Genomic DNA, 18814 nt, shown 5'->3' on the forward strand with positions numbered 1-18814 from the left:
GACTGTTGTGCTTGATCTTTTAATATAGATTGAATTGTGAGACTCGAAGCCTTATTGGCTCGTACTCCTCGTCTAAACATTGTGGAAGAAGGCAACAAAAGCTGAAGAAACAGGGAATGTAACCTAACAAAGTAGAGCGGAGCATCACAACAGGTAAAGAATGTGCAGGACAGTGATTACAACACAGACTTCGATGATAGAAACAACAGTTGAGCTGTGAACTTGCACTCTCCAGTATAAGAGAACTTTGTTTCCAAAAAACTTGATCTCTTATTCAGTTACTGCATGGAAAGGCCAGATTGAGCAACTCAAACGAATTAGAAATGTACAAACCACTAACTCTTGATGTCACTGCTAAGCTGCTTGATCTACCATTCTATTGCTTCTGTAATGGGGCATAAAAACCCATCACTGACCAAAATCCCAACCCCAGTGGCAGCGACACTGCCAAAGAATTGGCAAATGTAAGCCTTAATTTGTACACTTGAGATTAATAAAAAAATTTGTTACACAGTTTGATCGTAATACAAATGTTATCTACGTTTATGCACATATTGTGAATATAGCGTATATTTACACAGTATTACAAAAATATCAATTGAAATTGAGTTGAATTGAAATAAGTTTATTGAGGTAAAATACACACAAAGGGATGAGGTAGCTCAAGCTAGTCTCACCCCGTTCAGTACATCGTGTTAATACATACATAATACACACATCACAAACAATAAACATATTACCAAACATTTTGAGAGATAAACATCTACATTTCCTAGTATCAATTGAGCTTATAGGAGTTTCGAAAATGCTTAATATAAGCAAGAGCTGAAGCCAACATCTCTCTCTTATGGGCTCACCATAGCCCGTGCTACATGGACATGTCCATGCTACAAGGGCATATCGTGACGAGTAGCCACATCTAAAACAAGAACAAGAACAGGAGCCAACATCTCGGGAGGGTTGGTGGTCCTGGCTGGCAGGGTGGACGCGGCTTGTCTTCTCTGGACCACACTGCTATAATGGGCACAGTTGCGTATTTTGAACAAATTTGCAGACTTTGTGGCCTAGAAAGCAATGATCTTATTAATTTGTTTGAAAACGCTTACAGCGAGCGCAATTTGACGACGATCTTGAAGAAATATATTCGAGTTACGGTGAGTCAATATTTTGCCACCACCCTGTATCCTGTCGGACCAAAACAACAATGGTTTGCATCGGTAGTTTACCCGAGGTGTCGGCGGGTTTACGTCGCTAGTTTACCCGAGGGACGACCTGGGCGACAGTGCACGTGTGGGCACCTGCTCCACAGGAAGGCCGCCGACTAACGGTATACAATTGCCCGGTATTGTGGCCGAAACACTGGTGGCTTTACAAGAATGTCAACACATCATGCTATGTCCTCTCATAAAAACTGTAACTTCTTGTATATATTAATAAATAAATAAAACAATTAAAAAAAAAGTCTTGCAATTGAAATTGAAATAAGTTTATTGAGGTTAAAATACACACAAAGGGATGAGGTAGCTCAAGCTATTCTCACCCCGTTCAGTACAACGTGTTAATACATACATAGACACACATCACAAGCAATAAACATATTACCAAACATTCTGAGAGATAAACATATACATTTCCTCATTGTTTGTGTGTGAGAGGTGGTTCCTGTGACCTTCCCTGGGGACTCCTGTGTCACCCTGCACCTGTCCTCCAGTACATTTATCTCCTGTAAGGCACAGCAGTCTTTTTCCTTCCCTGCTGATTGGGGACATATAAATCTTTGGGCTTAAGAGTTTTCCCTGGCACACAGGGACAATAGGGTACATGTGGGCCTGTGCTGCCCCTGCCAGTAGTTTTTTTCCTGCATTAATCCTCAGGTATTCTATTTAATTGAAAGTTGGAATTACAGTACTCTATACAGTACTTGGTACAGTATGAAGTTTCATCCAAAGTCATCGGTTGTCTTTTGTATTTTCCAGGTTAATCCTCGGGATGCATTACCACATCAAGTGTGCGGGCCTTGTGTGGCCAAGTTGGATGAAGTTGTGGAATTTATGGATATCAGTCAGGCCACACAAAATAAACTTAAAACTCAACTAAAAGGTGTGTATTTAATGAACTAGCCCAGATGTTTGCTATTTGTGGGCCAAAGAGGAGGACAAGGGAAGAAAGTTGCACCAAAAACTAAAAATATAATTTTCTTTCCATTAGCTTGAGCTGGTCAGTAAAGAGATGGCCTTGCTTCTTGCAAAGTTATGGTTTGAAAACCTGATTATTCAAGGGGTTGGCAAATGTTCCTTCAGTGAATATGTAGGAAATGTATTTTCATGTTACAGTATTAGAATTTACAATTAATAATTGAGAGAGAGGGAGGAGGGCATGATCATAGATTTTGAGTTTTAAACTTTGAAAGCCATTGCATTACTATACCCAATACCTATATAGATGCACAAATAATGTTAATATTTTAGAAAATAGAGTACAGTACTGTATTAAAGTAATTGTTCATCTGCAGAGAGTTCTTCAGGCAACAGTCTTCAGATACCCGAGGAGCATCTATATGAGCTTATCCAGGATGTTAAAGTTGAGCTTGAAGAGACTGACTCTCAGTTCATTGATAATGTCAATGATGAGGATTTTGGTTAGTAAAAGCTGTGAATTTCAGTATCACACTAGCTAGGCTACAATGTAGACTGTCAGGCCCTTAATCAACCCTCTCAAAGTGTACAAGAAAGGAGCAAATAATACCGCATGAAAATATACATAACATTTATTGTGTATAATCATTATAACATTCTATCGTGCAAGTGCTCCTCATGGAGAGGATAGCATCTATAAAGTAACATCCATATAAATACACAACTGGAGTCATCTGCTGCTACTCACAGGCTGCCTTGATGGCCTTACTTCCATTGTGGGTTACACTATTGTTACATCAATTTCCACAGACTAGGATATAGTCTTACTGGCTCCTACAATATCATGTTATTCTCAATAAAGTTATATAAATCATGCACATTTGTATGTACAATATAGTTATGTTGTCATCAATAAAAGAAATAATGATAAACTGCCTAGGATCACAAGCATTGGTCCTTCCAATGACCTGGTTTAATAATAATGTCTGCTGCTAGGCAACACCTTTATGCTGCCTTGAACTAATGCTCTAGTTCTGTCATTAGTTAAACACTGCTTACAACTGACACTATTGTTCCCTTACCTGTTCGTTTATATATAGTACATGCTGCTGAAGTGTGTAGCTCTTGAGGTCGATTAAACAACTGTTAAAGGACATTCAGCAGTAGTAGGGCTCCCTCACTGTCTATACTGTCATAGAATCACACTACTGATCTTATCCTTGGAAACTCCCAGCTGTAACCAGCGACTTCACAGGAATCGTGCAACCTTTCCCGGTGCACATTTGAAGATTAGACCATCTTAAATAACTGTGAGTGTCCTCCTTTGCTCTCGCACTAGAAAATCTTGTCATCCACTCGTTGGACACACAGTGGGGTTTAGCATCCACGGCTATTGTTGCTAGTGTGGCACCCCGCCCCCCCCCCCTCCTATATCACCACCCATTCTTCTCTTGGGTTGGTCCAACTGACACTTCATCATTTTGGTGAAACAAGACTGGCAGGTACAGAGCTCAGAATAACAGAATGCTGCGTTGAAGGATTCTTGTGGGTGAGTGACATGCTGAGCCAATCTTGGCTCCTCTTTGCAAGACATCTTGAATTTGCTTCACTGATTGGTTACCATATACAGCATCTTTAGTGGTTATCATGACAATAGTATGTACCTTACTTTTGGGAGGTTCTAACATCACCTGCCATTGGTGTGCCATTGCATCCTGATTTCTTCCTGACCCTTATGACACTTAAAAACTTTCTGCAACACTAAAATTTTAGTCACCTTGACCCCATCTATGTTCATCTAGGTTTGTTATGACAGCATGAACAGATAAATGAGCATAAGAAGGGTACTAGAGTGATGACTCGTTATGGCTGGGGTCATATGCTAGGTTGTGGGTGGAATCATGACACAATTTAGCCCCCAATTAATGGCCAATTGCTTCAATCAGGTTGGACTTCAGCTGTTCTTGCAGGAGCTGAACATTGCTTAAGGGAGAAATTGAACTGGCTACTTAGAATAGGAACTTTTAATGAACACAACATTATTTTTTGTATTTTGCAAATATTATTTGATAGCCTGATTCTAGCATTGTTTGAAATATGGAAGGAATTAAAAATAATGGATTTCTTGTATTTTTTCAATCAGGTGCACGTACTAGCAAGGGTCGAACTAGTCGAACAAAAAGTGTGCGGGGGCGTATGGTAACTACCAAAGGTATAGTATATATTTTGTTTACATAAGAGTAAATAATTTAATTAGCTGTTTTTTTCTTCCATTTCAAAAGCTTTCTCCCATCTGTTTTCTGGTCTAGCACCCAGCAGCTTCCCTTTGGACATGTCACCAGGTCATGACATCATGACATTACTGTATTGATATGCCAAGCTCCTGAGACTGTCAGCCCACTAGGAATATGTACCTTTTCTAACAGACTTGTCATCAATATGTGGTGGGGAGTTTGCAGGTTCTCAAGATTAACCTGCTAATGAGGTGAACCATATGCAATTTTTTTTGTAAGAACTTTAAACATTGAACCTCCCACTGCTACCAGGTGGCAACCCAAGCCATATGTCTGGCACTTCTCTAAATACAATTTGATGATTCATGTGGAGATCTTATATCTGACTCAAATTAAGTGACCTGGTTATCTTTTGGAAATGGGTACTTGCTGTGTTGTGTGGAGTGGAAAATCTGCAGCTTTTGCTATGCATTGCATGTGAGAGAGAAGATTTTTATGTTCTCGCATCTGAGGGCTCCTCTTGTAGTATAGGTTATTGTAAACAAAAAGTTTTGCATGGAATGGGGGGGGACTTTTTTTTCAGAGACCTTGCTGCCTATTTTTCCTGATTTTTATTTTATCTACTCAGGACTTGCTGGAAAATGGTTAGCAAAATCAAAAAGCAAGCCATCACTACGTGTACCTGATATAATAACGGTAACTGATGGCAATGGTGGAGATAACCAAGAAAAAGCATCAGGTGAAAATTTGAAGAAGGAAGGAATGGTAAGGGATTATTAGCATTTTCATTATTAGATATCTTTGTAGGAATACCATATAGTTTGTTATAATTTATATCATAATGCAATGCAAAATTTGTATTTTGCATTGTGTGAGAGAGAACTAGAGAATGATTTCATGTACCTGCTTGAAACTTTTAAAACTTGCATATAATGGTACATGGAATATCCCTGTTGTTACTGGGGCCATGTAGCCCCCTGGTGCTAGAATTAGGAGCCTTTTGAAAATTACTTTTGGATGGGGAAGAAGTGGAGAGGGAAGGGAGGGAGGGAGGGAGGGCAAACTTTGTGATCTTGCACACATTAATGCTAGGGGATAATTCTGTAGTCGGTTGCAGGTAATAGTAAAGGATACAATGTTGAGAACATATTATAACAATGGATAGCCCTAGCTGACTGTTTTGATGAATGGACAGCTAAAGTAGGGGTCCAGAATGATGAGTACAAAATAGTCAATTCAACTTAATTAAAAATAATGTACAATACATTACAGTACAGTATATTTGTGTTAGATTTGTGAGCAAAGGTTGCTCACCCAGCAATAAAGGAGGACACTTACATAAGCCACACTCAGACTTTCAGTCCTTATGACAAACCCTTAAAATATTTAATATGTATATAATGATTAAGTAAAAATATAAGCACAGCATAGGCACTGCTAACTAAGTGGACTTATTCTACCTTAGCCTAATTTAGTTTTTTTTACTATTGTGACAGCTACTTTAAAAGTAAAGCCTTTTGACATAATTACTCTCAAATCTTCAATACTACTTTTTCTTTCTATCATGTCATTTGACCGAGTTTTTAACTACTGTATATGTTTTATTCAGCAGGGAAACACAATTAGGAGTGCAGTAAGGTGCTGTGTATGTAAGGCCACATTTAATCATCTTGAGGATCTAGCTTCTCACTCTCTTGATGTCCACCAGCTTCCAGAACCTCACTATATGTGCCCCCAGTGTCCTCGAACATTTCCTAAAATTACTTCAATGAACAATCACCAGCGAAGAAAACATCAAGACTCTTTACAGGAGTAGGTTCTATTTAAATTGAATAAATGAATTTGGTTTCTGATAATTTTTGCATATAAATGCTGTAGGGTTATTCTTTTATTAATTTAAGTTGATAATTTATGAATGGTAATCAATTTTCTTGTAATAAATTTACTTGAGATTTTAATGATAAGGTACAGTACACTCTTATCTCTCAATTGATCTGGCAAGGTCAGTTTGTATGCACCTTATTTGGCAGTCTTTATGCTCTTCTACTATTCCACACTACATATTTTGTTGCTCCCAGAGGTCATATTGAGTGGATGTGCACTGACCAGATCATCTGACTGGCAGGAAAAATATATAATTCCCATTGTTGGGAACAGGAGCCTGTACTTGGCTTATCGAACACTCTTCCTTTCCCCTTAGACCAATTACAGATCTGCCCTGGTAGTGCCCTGGGATGCAATCCATTGCCCACAATGGTTGCATAACTCCTGGTTACCTATTTACTGCCAGGTGTAAGGAAATGTGCCCAACCATTTCTGTCCCACCCAGGGATCACACCTGGGGATCTTTGATTGAGAGTCGAGGTCGTAGATTATTGTAGGCACCTTTAGGTCCATATCTGCTTTGCAGTCATAGGACAGTGATAATTTTCAGAAGGGATGAGATACTCTAAAGGGTCTGTACTTAGCTGAAAGTATGAGTGCCACTTGTGATGTCATGGAAGTGCCTTCCAGTGGTGTACACATAATAGCCCTAATGGCCACTCATTCAAGCTTTTGTGCAAGACCACCACTACCAGAACTCGAGTACTTCCATGGTTGCTACTTGATCTCTCTTTCACTGTTAAGTTTCTGGGATCTGATGGAAGTTTTGAAGTTTTGTATGCTCCCTGGTCCTTCTTCCTCTCTGAAGAAGGGTCACAGGGTTTTGGGGCTGCTGGAGGAGGGTTTGTAGTTATCCTCTGACCCGCTTTAGAGTTTTTTTTTTTTTCCTGTCCATGAGAGATTGTTGCTCAGTATGAACATGTTCTCTTGTACTGTCTCGATATGACCTAGATGCTTCCTCCGTGGGTACATTTCTGGGTTACTGTTCAGTTCCTGGATTTGCCCCTTATATATGTTTCTGTTCTCTGTTTTCCTTTGTATTTTACTTGGTGGAACTTGCTTTGGTACCTGCAAGTTCCACCAAGTTCTAATTCCTCCCTTTTTGCAGGCCTTCATCTGCTTCCTGGCTAAGGTATGTGGCTCTGGCTGGCAAGCATCCCTTAATTTTCTATGGCCTTGTTCCACCTTTTTTGTGGTTTTTCTCCTTTGTTCTGCATTATGGTATCACTCTTATCTCTTGGCTCAAGTCTGTGGATAATAGGACTCTTGATGCCTGGATTTCCTGCAGAAATCTACACTCGATCTTCATTCAGCTTGCGGCCAATTGGTAAACTGCCTCAGTAAGGGTCGGCTAGTTTCATTCTATTACTTTGTGGGGCTGGACTCTGAGGATAGACTTGTTTCTTGAAATTTCATTCTCTGTGGTTCACATTCAGAGTATGTCAAATGTTATTAAAGATTCCTCCTTTTGGTTTTGCAGCTTGTTCAGGTGTTCATATGTGGACTTGCTTGCCCTGGGTATAACTAGTGGCAGTGGCTTCTTATGTATTGGTGCTGTTTCTGGATTGGGAAGTGTTTGGTTTAGACTATTTTTTTCCCTGCGATTAGTGGTCTTAGCTTGCCTTTCTTCCTGGTCTAGCTGCTACTTCTGTTTTGGCTAGGCTAGAGACCTTTGTGGGCTGCATTCCCCTGCTGGCTCCCATGTGGTCAATTAAGGCCAAATCAGACCTGGTTTCTGGACCTTCTTTTCCATTGTCTCAACCCCTGTCTCTTTCTTGAGTCTACCTCTCACTGAGGATTGGTGGCATGACTTATTTTCATGGTTTGAGACATTCTGCCATTTTTCATGTTTAGTTTCTAGGCCTTGTGTTCCATCACCTGTATGGAGTCAGGTAGTGGACTTCTTGGTTCCATTTTGCATCTTTCTTTGTAGTGTCAGCACAGAATGAAGGGGTGTGGTGGGGTTTTCCAGTGCTGCCTTTCACTTTGGCATCAGTTTTGTGTCTGGAGCCATGAAACTGTCTTGGCTCTTTTTGGATTTCCTTGCTAGATTGAGTACCCATTAGTGTCACCTTATTTCACGCTTCCTTCACATTTGGGGGTGGATGTCTTCTTGCCCTCCTTTCATCAGCTATTTTTTGTCATTTTTTAATGTGCAGTCATCCTCTCTCAGAGTTCTCTTTCAATTGAAGATTTTTTTTGTGTTTTTTTAAATAGCCTTTTTCGTTGCCTTTGATTCTGCTGTCAGATTGAGATGTTCCATCGCTGTGCCTGAAGCATGAGTTTTACTCTTTTGGTCCATAGGTTTGTTTTCTTTACTTGTAGCATTTTTTATTCATGATCGAGGCTTTAGCTTATTTACCCAGGTATGCTAAATTTCATTAAAGCAGTCAGTTTTTGTTATGCCACAACAGTTTTTTTTTTTTTAATTATGTTGATCTGTGCTCCTCAAGCTCTCCTCATAGAATGAGCCATATTCTGGTTCTGGCTTTCAGATGAGTCTCAGAGGCCTGATGTGTGCAGCCAAGTCTTGGTAGTACCATTGTATAAGCTTGAAGTGCACCTGTTAAAGGATATTTCACTACATTCAAAGCTTGATTAATTCAACTTATTTGGTATTCACTGGCACCAAAAAAATAATCCATATTTTATTACATGTTTATTTTATCCCATTGTTTTAGGTTATTACTTATCCCTATTTATGGTTAACTCACGAGTTTATTTTTTTAGGTTTTATGAGTATTCTGTAAGCCTTTGAAAAGTATTAGGATGCTGCAACTTGGTAATTTTTGTAAATCAGAGGGTAGCATATTTTAGTCTTTCTTGTTGAATGCACTTAATGTGGAAGTCTTATCCAATAGTCTAAAACTGCTCTTCTCCTTCCCCAGATTTTCTCTGGATGAGTATAAGAAAGGTATTAATTTTGTATTTACTTACCTGTCTGAAGATTGTTATTGTGGCTAATGGCAGTAGTGTTCAGTAGTTGTCAGAAGTTTGTTTTTGGTTTTTAGGCACTTTCCAAAACATCTGTTGAGAGTTTGAATGTCATTTTGCCTCTTTTTTTTTTTTCTCTGTGGAGAGCCCCTCTGGCTATACTGGGCTGATATGTATGTATTAGACCGTGGCATCAGTCAATTCAATTGGAGTTCAAGCCTACCAGGGACCACGAGCCAGAACCTGACCCCCTCAGAGAGATACGAGGAGCAATGGCCTACAGAAACCCCCATGTGGTTGGAAGCATTCTGTGTTGGTCATCTACTGAGTTAGGCACCCAGAAAGGTAGGCATCTCAAAATGAACTCCACCTGGTTAAAATTGCTACTGAAAACTGAACTATCAAGCAGAACCCCACAATCTAAAAACGAGCAAACAAGCATGACGTCACAACCGCTGCATCACTGTCTGTGCAGCTCCCCTCTCCCCGGGAGGGGGAAAGGGGGGGGGCCTCTGACCCCTTGTGCCAGCCGTGCAACCTCAGTTCTGAGGCTGATTTGTTGCGTGGCAGTCGTTCGACCCTAGCTCCAGTGACTGAGAAGTGCTGTACCTTTGCGGTGTTCCTTGCTGGTTCTCCTTTTCACCCAGTCCACTGATTCTGATACTCGGGTGCAGGCAGCATCGGCGTTGCATGCATAGTTTAGGTTGCTGCAATGTGCCAGGTTTGCATCGAATTAACTGATGTCACAATCTAATACTGTACATACATATCAGTCCGGTATAGCTCCGGGGAGCCTCCAGGACTCATTACATTCAATCCTTTTTTTTTCATAGAATTTTGAATGATTTGCCTCAGTAGTAGGTTGAGTGCTTATCATGATGCCTTTACAATCTCCACCTTATTTATGGAGCAATGGTAGATTGTAAAGGCCTTCGACTCCATAATGAATCGATCTCTCAGAACATCTGCAGTTACTTGAGTCTGCACAGTAATAGTCAGTGTGTATGCCAAGGTGACTGGTGAAGGATAGCCCAGCAAGTTGCATTTCATTATATTGATGCTCTTCTTTTAGTATTAAATGTTTGATATTATATTTTATATAATGCATTTTATTTTTTATCAACTATACAGTATTTTAGTTTGGATTTCAATTTAGGTTGGCTGTTAACATGGATGCGTTCTGGCGGGTTGGCACATGATGGTTTATGTGAACAAATGTGTAACTGATATGATGAATTTCCACAATCAAAGTTGAAAGTAGGGTCAGTCAGGGAAGGAAAGTGGCTGGTGTCATGAAAATCCTAGATATAGAAAAATGAGATAAGGAATAGATACTACTGCATGAAGGTGTAGTAGTGCTGTATTTTACATTTGGATGAAAGATGGTCTTGTATGAGTGTAAAAAATCAATTGAGCAGTAGAAATGGAGAAGTATGTGTGGTGTTTGGAAAATAGGAGCAGGGAATGAAAATGTTTCTGGAGAAATTTCAAGTATTAAAGTCGGTAAATATGATTGACAAGTGTGTACAAAGATGGTTTGGTCATGTTGAATGAATAAGTGGTGATAACTTTAAGTGTTTATTCAGGTGAATTTGAGGGTAGATACAGGAGAGGAATGGTAGGAAGGTGGGTGAACATAGTGTGTGTATATTTGTGTGTGTAATTACCAAGTGTAGTTATAGGATGAGAGCTATGCTCGGGATGTCTCATCTTCCCAGTACTCTTTGTCATAGGACTTCAAAACTACTGACAAGTTTTGCCATCCACCACCTACTCGTTTGTTCCAATCGTCTATCACTGTTTGTAAAACATTATTTTCATTTTTTTGAAGGGGGGGGGGGGAATAGCTTTGTTTCCTTAGTTTGTCTATAATGTCTTGTTTTTGAAGATGTAGGTTTCAAGAATTCTTTTCTGTCAATTTTGTCAATTCCCGTTACTATTTTCTATGTAGTGATCATATCACCTCTTTTTCTTATATATTTGCTATGTTTGACACCTCTAACCTCTCCTTGTAGCTCTTATTTTTTTAGTTCTAGAAGCCATTTAGTAGCATGTCTTTGCACCATATCCAGATTATACTGATGTTCTTAAGATATGGGCACCATACAACCGATGCATATTAGAGTTTTGGTCATACAAAAGTTGTGAATAATTCCTTTAATATTTTGCCATCCATTTATTTAAGTACTGGTAATTCTAAAGTTGGAAAGTATAGTATATGCTTTGTATTGTTTTGTGAAAGGTATACTGAATGGATGTGATATTTTAATTTTGTATTATTTAGCATCATTAACCTTCTACTGTATTGCTAAGTGATTACCTATTTTCTGCGGACTGATGTCTCCCCACCCCATCACAGTGGGAAATGGGGCAAGAATAATGTAACAAAAGCTCATCACATCATAAAAATATGTTTGCTGATGTGGGTAACTTACTTGAAAATAAACACTGTTCAATGTTATAAGTTTAGTAGCACTGATGTGCATAGTATGTTTGACTGTTTAAATTAGTTGCATCAATATGTTTAATATCTCTCTGTATTGCATTATAGGTGTCCTAAATGCAAGAAATTGTATCCTGCCCATTATTTGTGGACAAGACATATGCTTGTACACACCAACAGTCGACCATTTTCATGTGATGAATGTGAGAAGAAATTCAAAAGTAAGGCAGAGTTATTCATTCACAAGAAAACTCACAGACCAAGTGAAGAACGATACACCCATTGTTGTGAAGTTTGTGGAAAAAGGTACGTGACCAGGTTATGTACATTTATGAGTACAGGTATTAAAATGTCCTACTTATATACAGTATTGAAAGCTGAATACGGTATTTGTTTTTACATGCCAAAATTTTAATTTTTAATCATGCTTTATATTGATTTGTTATATTGGAATTTAGGTCTTAGACCAAATACTGGAACTGGTTGTGTTATTCATTGATTGTTTTCCTTATCCTAAAACATGATCTGTCATTAATTTTGCATCCAGGTTGCCAAATACAGTGGGATATCCTTTTGTAGTTTCTCAGGATTACCAGAAAAGGCAAAACTCTGGTTCTCTACCCCCATTTACCACAGCATGTGGTAAATGGGGTGTATCTCCATTAACTTAGAAGTCTTTGCACCAGTAGATATTCATTTTAAAATAAAAGTATCCTTAGGTAATCTAGTGGAAAAGCTGCATGTATGAGAGTGCCAAACAGTCACACCATCCCCCAAATGGCTCCCACCGGCTCCTTCAAATCTGACACATTATCTTTTTCATTAAACAGTCCAGAGACAGGCCAAAGTTTTCTCCAACCATTTCTAAGTGTCATCATCCAGAATTTAGTGATCCAGAATCCAAACTTGTGTAAAATTGATAAAAATTCTCAACGGTATCTGGCTGATTATCGAGAAATCTAGTAAAGTTTATTTTATAGTGATACTTGAAATAAGTAATGCCTTGATACATAGGTTGGACCAGTGAAGTTGTATGGGGGGTGGGAGGGGGCAAGAATGTACCAATGGCTTTGCCATTTGAGAGCTCATCCTGTAGTGGATGTGTTAGGCTATTATCTGGAAATGGTACAAATGTGTTGTTTTCTGGGAGGCCAACACTTAAGGTATTACTTCACCTCCGGACACAAATTTTGTATTAAACCATTCACGATTCTAGACATCCGTTCATTTTTCTGGGAGTTAAAAGTAATAAGGTGGCATTATGTTGATGAAACAGGTTTCATCTGTCATTGTTAAACATACACTGTAGATCATAAGTGAAAGTTATCCTTGTAGCTCTTATTTTTTTGTTTTGGAAGCCTTTTACTTTTTCATGAGTAAAGTATTTCCATACTTTCTCATGAGTATGATGCAGGTTGTTGTAAGCATAATGAATGGAGGTTGTGTTATGCTGTGTGAATGTAGCTGGCATGCACAAATGTAAATTGCTTGTGATTGGCATTAGCAGAAATCCTTTGCATTTCAGGGGTCATTAGTTGCACTTTAAAATTTAAGAACTTTGGCATCATATGCCATTAGCTGGCATGCTTGGAACGAAAGGAGTTTATGTATTATGGCATTGACCTTTGTTTGTCAAATAATTTGCCCCTTTATTTAGCTATTGCATGTGATGGTTAGTGTGTATTGTATTTATATTCCTGTGGTTTTAGGGGTGCTTTCCCTGAACTTTGCAGGCAGAATGGTGGTCGTCCTCCAACGTGGGCCTCCTCATTCAGTGCTGGCCTATGCTCTATACAGCTTGGCAGTGTAATTGGTGGCAGACTGTTCTAATCCGTGGAATGGATCAAATTTCCATTCTTGTGTAGTGCATTTTTTCTCAGAACAAATGTTGTCCTCATGTTTGTTGTTGGATACCTTGTACCCTCATTGTTCTTGTTTGACATTTCGACATCCAGTGGAGTTGGGATGAGGGTTGTTTACATATTGGTTGTTTACATATTGTTTACATCATTTAGTTGCGAGTTAATCTTTGATCCCACATGTTCCACTCATCTCAAGGGAGCCAGATTCTGGTCTGGGTTCACAGTAGTCAGAGAAAGTTCAGGGTTCTGATAATGGAGAGGTGGTCCTGCGATACCAGTTTTATATGCTCCAGAAAACTACTGAGGTGCCAAAGAAAATTGCATTTCCTTATACTCTATGCTCTTCATTTTTTCAAATAACCTTTTTTTTCCAGATTCACACAGAAAGCAAATCTGGAAAGTCACTTGCGGCTACATACTGGTCATCGCCCCTTCTCTTGCGAATTTTGCGGCAAGTGTTTCTCTCAAAGAGGTAACATGGAGGAACATAGACGAATACATACTGGGGAAAAACCATTCATATGTGACATGTGTGGCATAAGGTTAGTATAATGTTTAGGAAGATTCTTGTAAACTAATACAATTACATTTTGTTTCTCTCCCCCAATTTGTGATGTCCTTCACTAAAGCCTAGTAGTTGAGTATGATGCAATTAGTTTACAGTAGTGTGTGTGATAATAAAAAAAAGGACTATGGAGAGTGATAAATATGTGTAGAGTCAGAAGAGTTATGCTTAATGTTAAGAGTTTTTATGCAGCAAGTGGTGCATGTTGTGTAAAAGGAGGACTTTGACATGTGTGCCTACATTAATATGAGTCACATTATGTGAAATGTTAGGAGATCAAGTAAATCTTAGGTTTAAGTGAAGCCCAGCACTAAATCCTTGGCCTGGGACAGTGCTCCATGTACCACTACCACCATGGTAGTGGTACAGTTAGATAGAAGTTAAATCTCACTTAAGATGAGCTTGAAACAACTTCAGCAGATATAATCAGTGAAAACCGGAATATCATACCATAAAGCAAACACTAAAAGCATGACATCCCGTGTGCAGAGACATACTCTATAAGGACCCAGACATAAGAAATCAAAACTTAATTGGCCACCACAGAATGTTAGAAGCACTTGAATTCCAGGGCTTAAAAGGGGATTTTTCAGTAACCCATCCCTGTTGTGGTAACAGTGTGACATCTATTGGCAGTCTATGTAGTTTTGTTCTTTGAACAAGTACTGATTTTGCAGAACAGCAACTGGTGTTCTTTTTACATTAACACATGGAGGGAAGGCATTTTATGGTCATGATTTTTCTTTTGCATCATAGCAAGTTTGTTTGAAAGCAGTTCAAATTTAGACTTTTCTCCCTTCCCTAAATACATGACAGGAGCACTTGTAAAGATACTTATTATACTGGGAATAAATCACAAGAGCCTGGTAGGTATATTATTATTCTGGGTGGACCATAAAGGCTCTGGTTCAGAAAGCAACCAAGTGGGGGACCTAAGTTTAGCAATATTAAGTTTTATGGATTTTAACCTGTGAAGATTCCAGAAGGGCTTCAAAATAATATACTGTACATCAAGTCCAGATTGAGATTCCACTGCATGCTGTACATATAATTAATATTTGTTTGTGATTGATCTTGGAATACATCAAATTTTTCCCACAAGCTTTTAAGCAAAGTTTACTTAGATTGCTTTTCCATGAGGTTTCTGGGAATTCATCGCTATGCAAAATTGGTTATGTGCTATACAGTTATATGACCAAATAATACCTAGGTTAATGCTTTTTCATATGGCTAAAAAACTGTACAGTAATCTCCTTCAAGCATTTATTTTCCATAATCATTTGTAAGTTCAGAAGTTTAGGTCATAGATGGTTTTTCAGTTAGCATTCTACCCTTGCATATATTTTATACAATTTGTCTTATTTAATTTATCAATCCAAATAGTATCACCTGCACTTGCAATATTTCTTATTCCGTGACTAATTTTATTATACTAAAATTGTGTCTTTTTTCACAAAATTGTACAGGAAATATTTTGAGACAAATACAGCATTAAATTTCATTACAATTTGTAAATAAATGTTCAGTTACTCAAGACAAGGTCAACTTGCCATGCACCGCCGGAAGCACTCTGGGGAGAAGCCTCACAAATGTCAATTCTGTGGAAAAGAATTTCTTCGTAGAGAGGTTCTTAAGAAGCATGAACATGTGCATACAGATACAAGACCCTACAAGTGTTCATTCTGTGAAAAAAGCTTTAGGTAAGCAATTCTACCCTTTCATTTATATTTTATGCTAGGTGGGATACCCAGTTCTGTGGGATCAGCAGTTGGGTTAACCCAGGCACCTTAGACTGATCATCTATTTTTTCTTTCTGCTGTCTGTGCTGTGTTCCTCTCTTGAGGAGAGAGTAGGGGATGAGACACACTTAATACAATCTAAACCAAGATAGTCAATTTGCATTAATGAATTACTGCATTTAAAATATTAATTTGAATGCAAAACTGTGTGAATTATCATGGTTACAAACCGTCCTTATGACAGTAACAGTCCACTTTGTGCTGTTGGTAGACAAGATTTTCAAATTTAGAGTGCATGGCTGCTGCATGAATAATTACCGAAATGAAATCAACAAATTTTAAATCAAAGTTGTAGGGTCAAATAGCTTAGTACAGGGCAGTTAACTGATGTGTATTTTTGTAAAGCATTAATTTTTTATAAATTTAATTTTCTGTATTTTTAGAAAATGCATTACTTTTTTTTAAGTGTTTTTCTTTCCATAGGGACCAAGGAAAAAAGAAGGTTCATGAGAGACTACACACAGGAGAAAGGCCATTTGAATGTCAATTTTGTGGTCGTGGATTCTGTGAATCTGGCAATTTACGCAAACACCTTCGGGTTCATCAACGCCATCCAGGAGCTGCATTATCATCAGTGCCATCTTTAGTACGAGAAAGAGAAAGCTTGCTACCTCTGGTAACTGGATCAACAGTTGTCTCTAATGGAGGGCCTAGCTACAGTGTTACTAATATACCACATTCAACATTCGCTTTTTCTGGAATTTCTACATCTCGTCAGAGTACAGATATGCATGCAGAAACTTCTCTGATGGTTGCACCAGAGGTGACTTCAGTTGCCACATCTGAAAATCACTCAACATCCCACTCTTTGCCACTTGGTACTCATACTTCTACAGCAGTAAATGACTCGCCAGGTATTGATAATCGCCCTTTAGTCACTCTGCGGCCATTACAAGAATCCCATGCAAGTCCTGGTTTGTCTCAGACTGATAGTTGGGCTATCTATCATACTTAGCTGAATATTATTTAAGATTATAATTTTTTATTGGTGTAATTGAAGGCACACAGTACAGCAGTCCTGATTATATGAAAATGAATACAGTAATTGGGTCTAGTTTCTGTTTAGTTTATCTAGACATTTGGATGAGTCTGAAAGTGTTTCATTATCTTCCACATCCAATTTCCTAGTAAAAGTTCTTCTGGATGCTCTCTGAGCCAGCTCCATATGGCATACTATGCTATAGACACAAAGAGTTATAGAAAATACAGAGGAAAAATAGCCAAAGACACAGAGCAAATGCCTTGTGTATTTTCTTAAACCCCTAACATGCTTAGGATATAGCTTGAGGTTATCTTGAGATGATTTCGGGGCTTTTTAGTGTCCCCGCAGCCCGGTCCACAACCTGGCCTCCACCCCCCAGGAAGCAGCCCGTGACAGCTGACTAACACCCAGGTACCTATTTTACTGCTAGGTAACAGGGGCATAGGGTGAAAGAAACTCTGCCCAATGTTTCTCGCCAGCACCTGGGATCGAACCCAGGATCACAAGTCCAGCGTGCTGTCCGCTCGGCCGACCGGCTCCCTCACATATACACACATCTGCAAAAGAAAATGTAGTTAAAATATTATTTGTTCCTTATGGAATTATTAATGTGGATGAAAATGTATGTTAATGTGAAAATAAATTTAATATCTACATTGTAACTAATTTCATGCACTCTACAAGTCCTACAGCCTATCAATCCCAAAACATTATTTATGTAAAACAAACAAAAAAACTAATAGCAAACTTTAGAGAAATTGCAACAGAACCCAATCTTGAATAATCCACCACTGAGCTTAGTGACCCAGGCTCCTTTCATTAATGACTCTGCTTTAACCCCTGCACTGCTCAAAACGCCTTAAAACGCTCGACCTATGGTGTTCACGATGTCTTTTTTTTTTTGAGCTGTCACAATAACATTGCTGACAATATGATATCCAAATAGCACACCAGAAAAATTAAGAAATTACGTTTTTCTGATATGTAGTTTGGATAAGACTATGCCTTTTGGCACTTGTGGGTATATCACAAGATTCAAAACTCCTGTGCATACTCATGGGCTCACATTTGCTTCCTCAGGCCTCCCGTAACCATCCTGAATTCCTCTTTCCTTCTAGGGTCTTAGTGAAGAAAACAAGCCACCATCCAGTGGCTGAATGTGCATGGTGGCCATACTAGGAACCATTGAATAGAATCCCACAAAAATTCAACTCTTACAAATTTGACCTAAATCAAGGATTCCTCAGACATGACCCACTAATTCAACTGGATAATTAACCATGCAACACCACTAACCAGCAGTTAGCACCATTTATAATCAGATTCTTGAAGTAGTGCAAGAGAACAATGATTTGTCCTCCATAATTCTTACAATCTGATAAACCCATACATGAAATTTATGCACCTCACAGTGCATTCAAATATATCTAGAATACTCTCTAATTTCTAAGCTAATCAATATAAGAAAAAAAGTACAATTGTGTCAAAAAATTAAACTAATAGCTTTTTCATGAAGCCCCCTTTCCTACCTTCATGCTTATACTACTGAAAACAATGAAGAGGTGATTGGAGATCAAGGGGAAAAGTTAATCTGATGAGAATATGGGAAATAATTCTATGACTCGCCATGGATCTGCAGCAACTACATCAGAAATAATGTACTGTAGTAGCTACTTAAACATTCCAGGAATTCATGTATCACTAAAAATATTGCAACATACATTATTCCTTGGGACACACAAATCACAATAAAGTGATGCATCAAATGAACAAATCCCCAAGGGCCGTGACGAGGGTTCGAACCTACCTGGGATCTGGAATCTGGGGTCCTCTCGGACGTAGGTTCGAACCCTTGTCATGGCCCTTGTGGATTTGTTCATTCCCAGGAATTCCACGAAATATAATGACATCCGACAGATACTGTGGGCAAGTTTCCCATCAACCACTTTATGAGCAACCTGGGTTTAAACAAGTCA

The 18814-nt window shown here is 38.7% G+C and overlaps 1 protein-coding gene across 3 annotated transcripts; it reads left to right on the forward strand.

The window, feature by feature from the left end:
• The first annotated feature begins 935 nt into the window (after positions 1–935).
• LOC123761050 (zinc finger protein 154) lies at positions 936–17492 on the forward strand. 3 transcript variants are annotated; one of them, XM_045746917.2, is made up of 10 exons: positions 936–1154; positions 1977–2100; positions 2513–2638; positions 4279–4347; positions 4998–5134; positions 5982–6181; positions 11739–11936; positions 13867–14034; positions 15584–15757; positions 16280–17492. In XM_045746917.2, the coding sequence occupies exons 1-10, from the start codon at positions 1020–1022 to the stop codon at positions 16809–16811; spliced, it is 1863 nt and encodes a 620-aa protein (XP_045602873.1). In that variant the 5' UTR covers positions 936–1019; the 3' UTR covers positions 16812–17492. The 3 variants fall into 3 exon arrangements, with proteins under 3 accessions (XP_045602873.1, XP_045602872.1, XP_045602874.1); XM_045746916.2 differs by having other exon boundaries at positions 937–1154; positions 5979–6181; XM_045746918.2 differs by lacking the exon at positions 936–1154 and adding an exon at positions 1169–1327 and having other exon boundaries at positions 5979–6181.
• The last annotated feature ends 1322 nt before the right edge of the window (positions 17493–18814 follow it).

This window comes from Procambarus clarkii, chromosome 41 (assembly GCF_040958095.1).
Source record: "Procambarus clarkii isolate CNS0578487 chromosome 41, FALCON_Pclarkii_2.0, whole genome shotgun sequence".
NCBI lineage: Eukaryota > Metazoa > Arthropoda > Malacostraca > Decapoda > Cambaridae > Procambarus > Procambarus clarkii.

Bases quoted from the DNA above. Each gene is read 5' to 3' on its own strand.
- LOC123761050 (XM_045746916.2), top strand. From the start codon at position 1,020: ATGGGCACAGTTGCGTATTTTGAACAAATTTGCAGACTTTGTGGCCTA. The intron at 2,639-4,278 runs GTTAGTAAAAGC...TTTTTCAATCAG, and splicing joins TGTCAATGATGAGGATTTTG to GTGCACGTACTAGCAAGGGT. The intron at 4,348-4,997 runs GTATAGTATATA...TTATCTACTCAG, and splicing joins GCGTATGGTAACTACCAAAG to GACTTGCTGGAAAATGGTTA.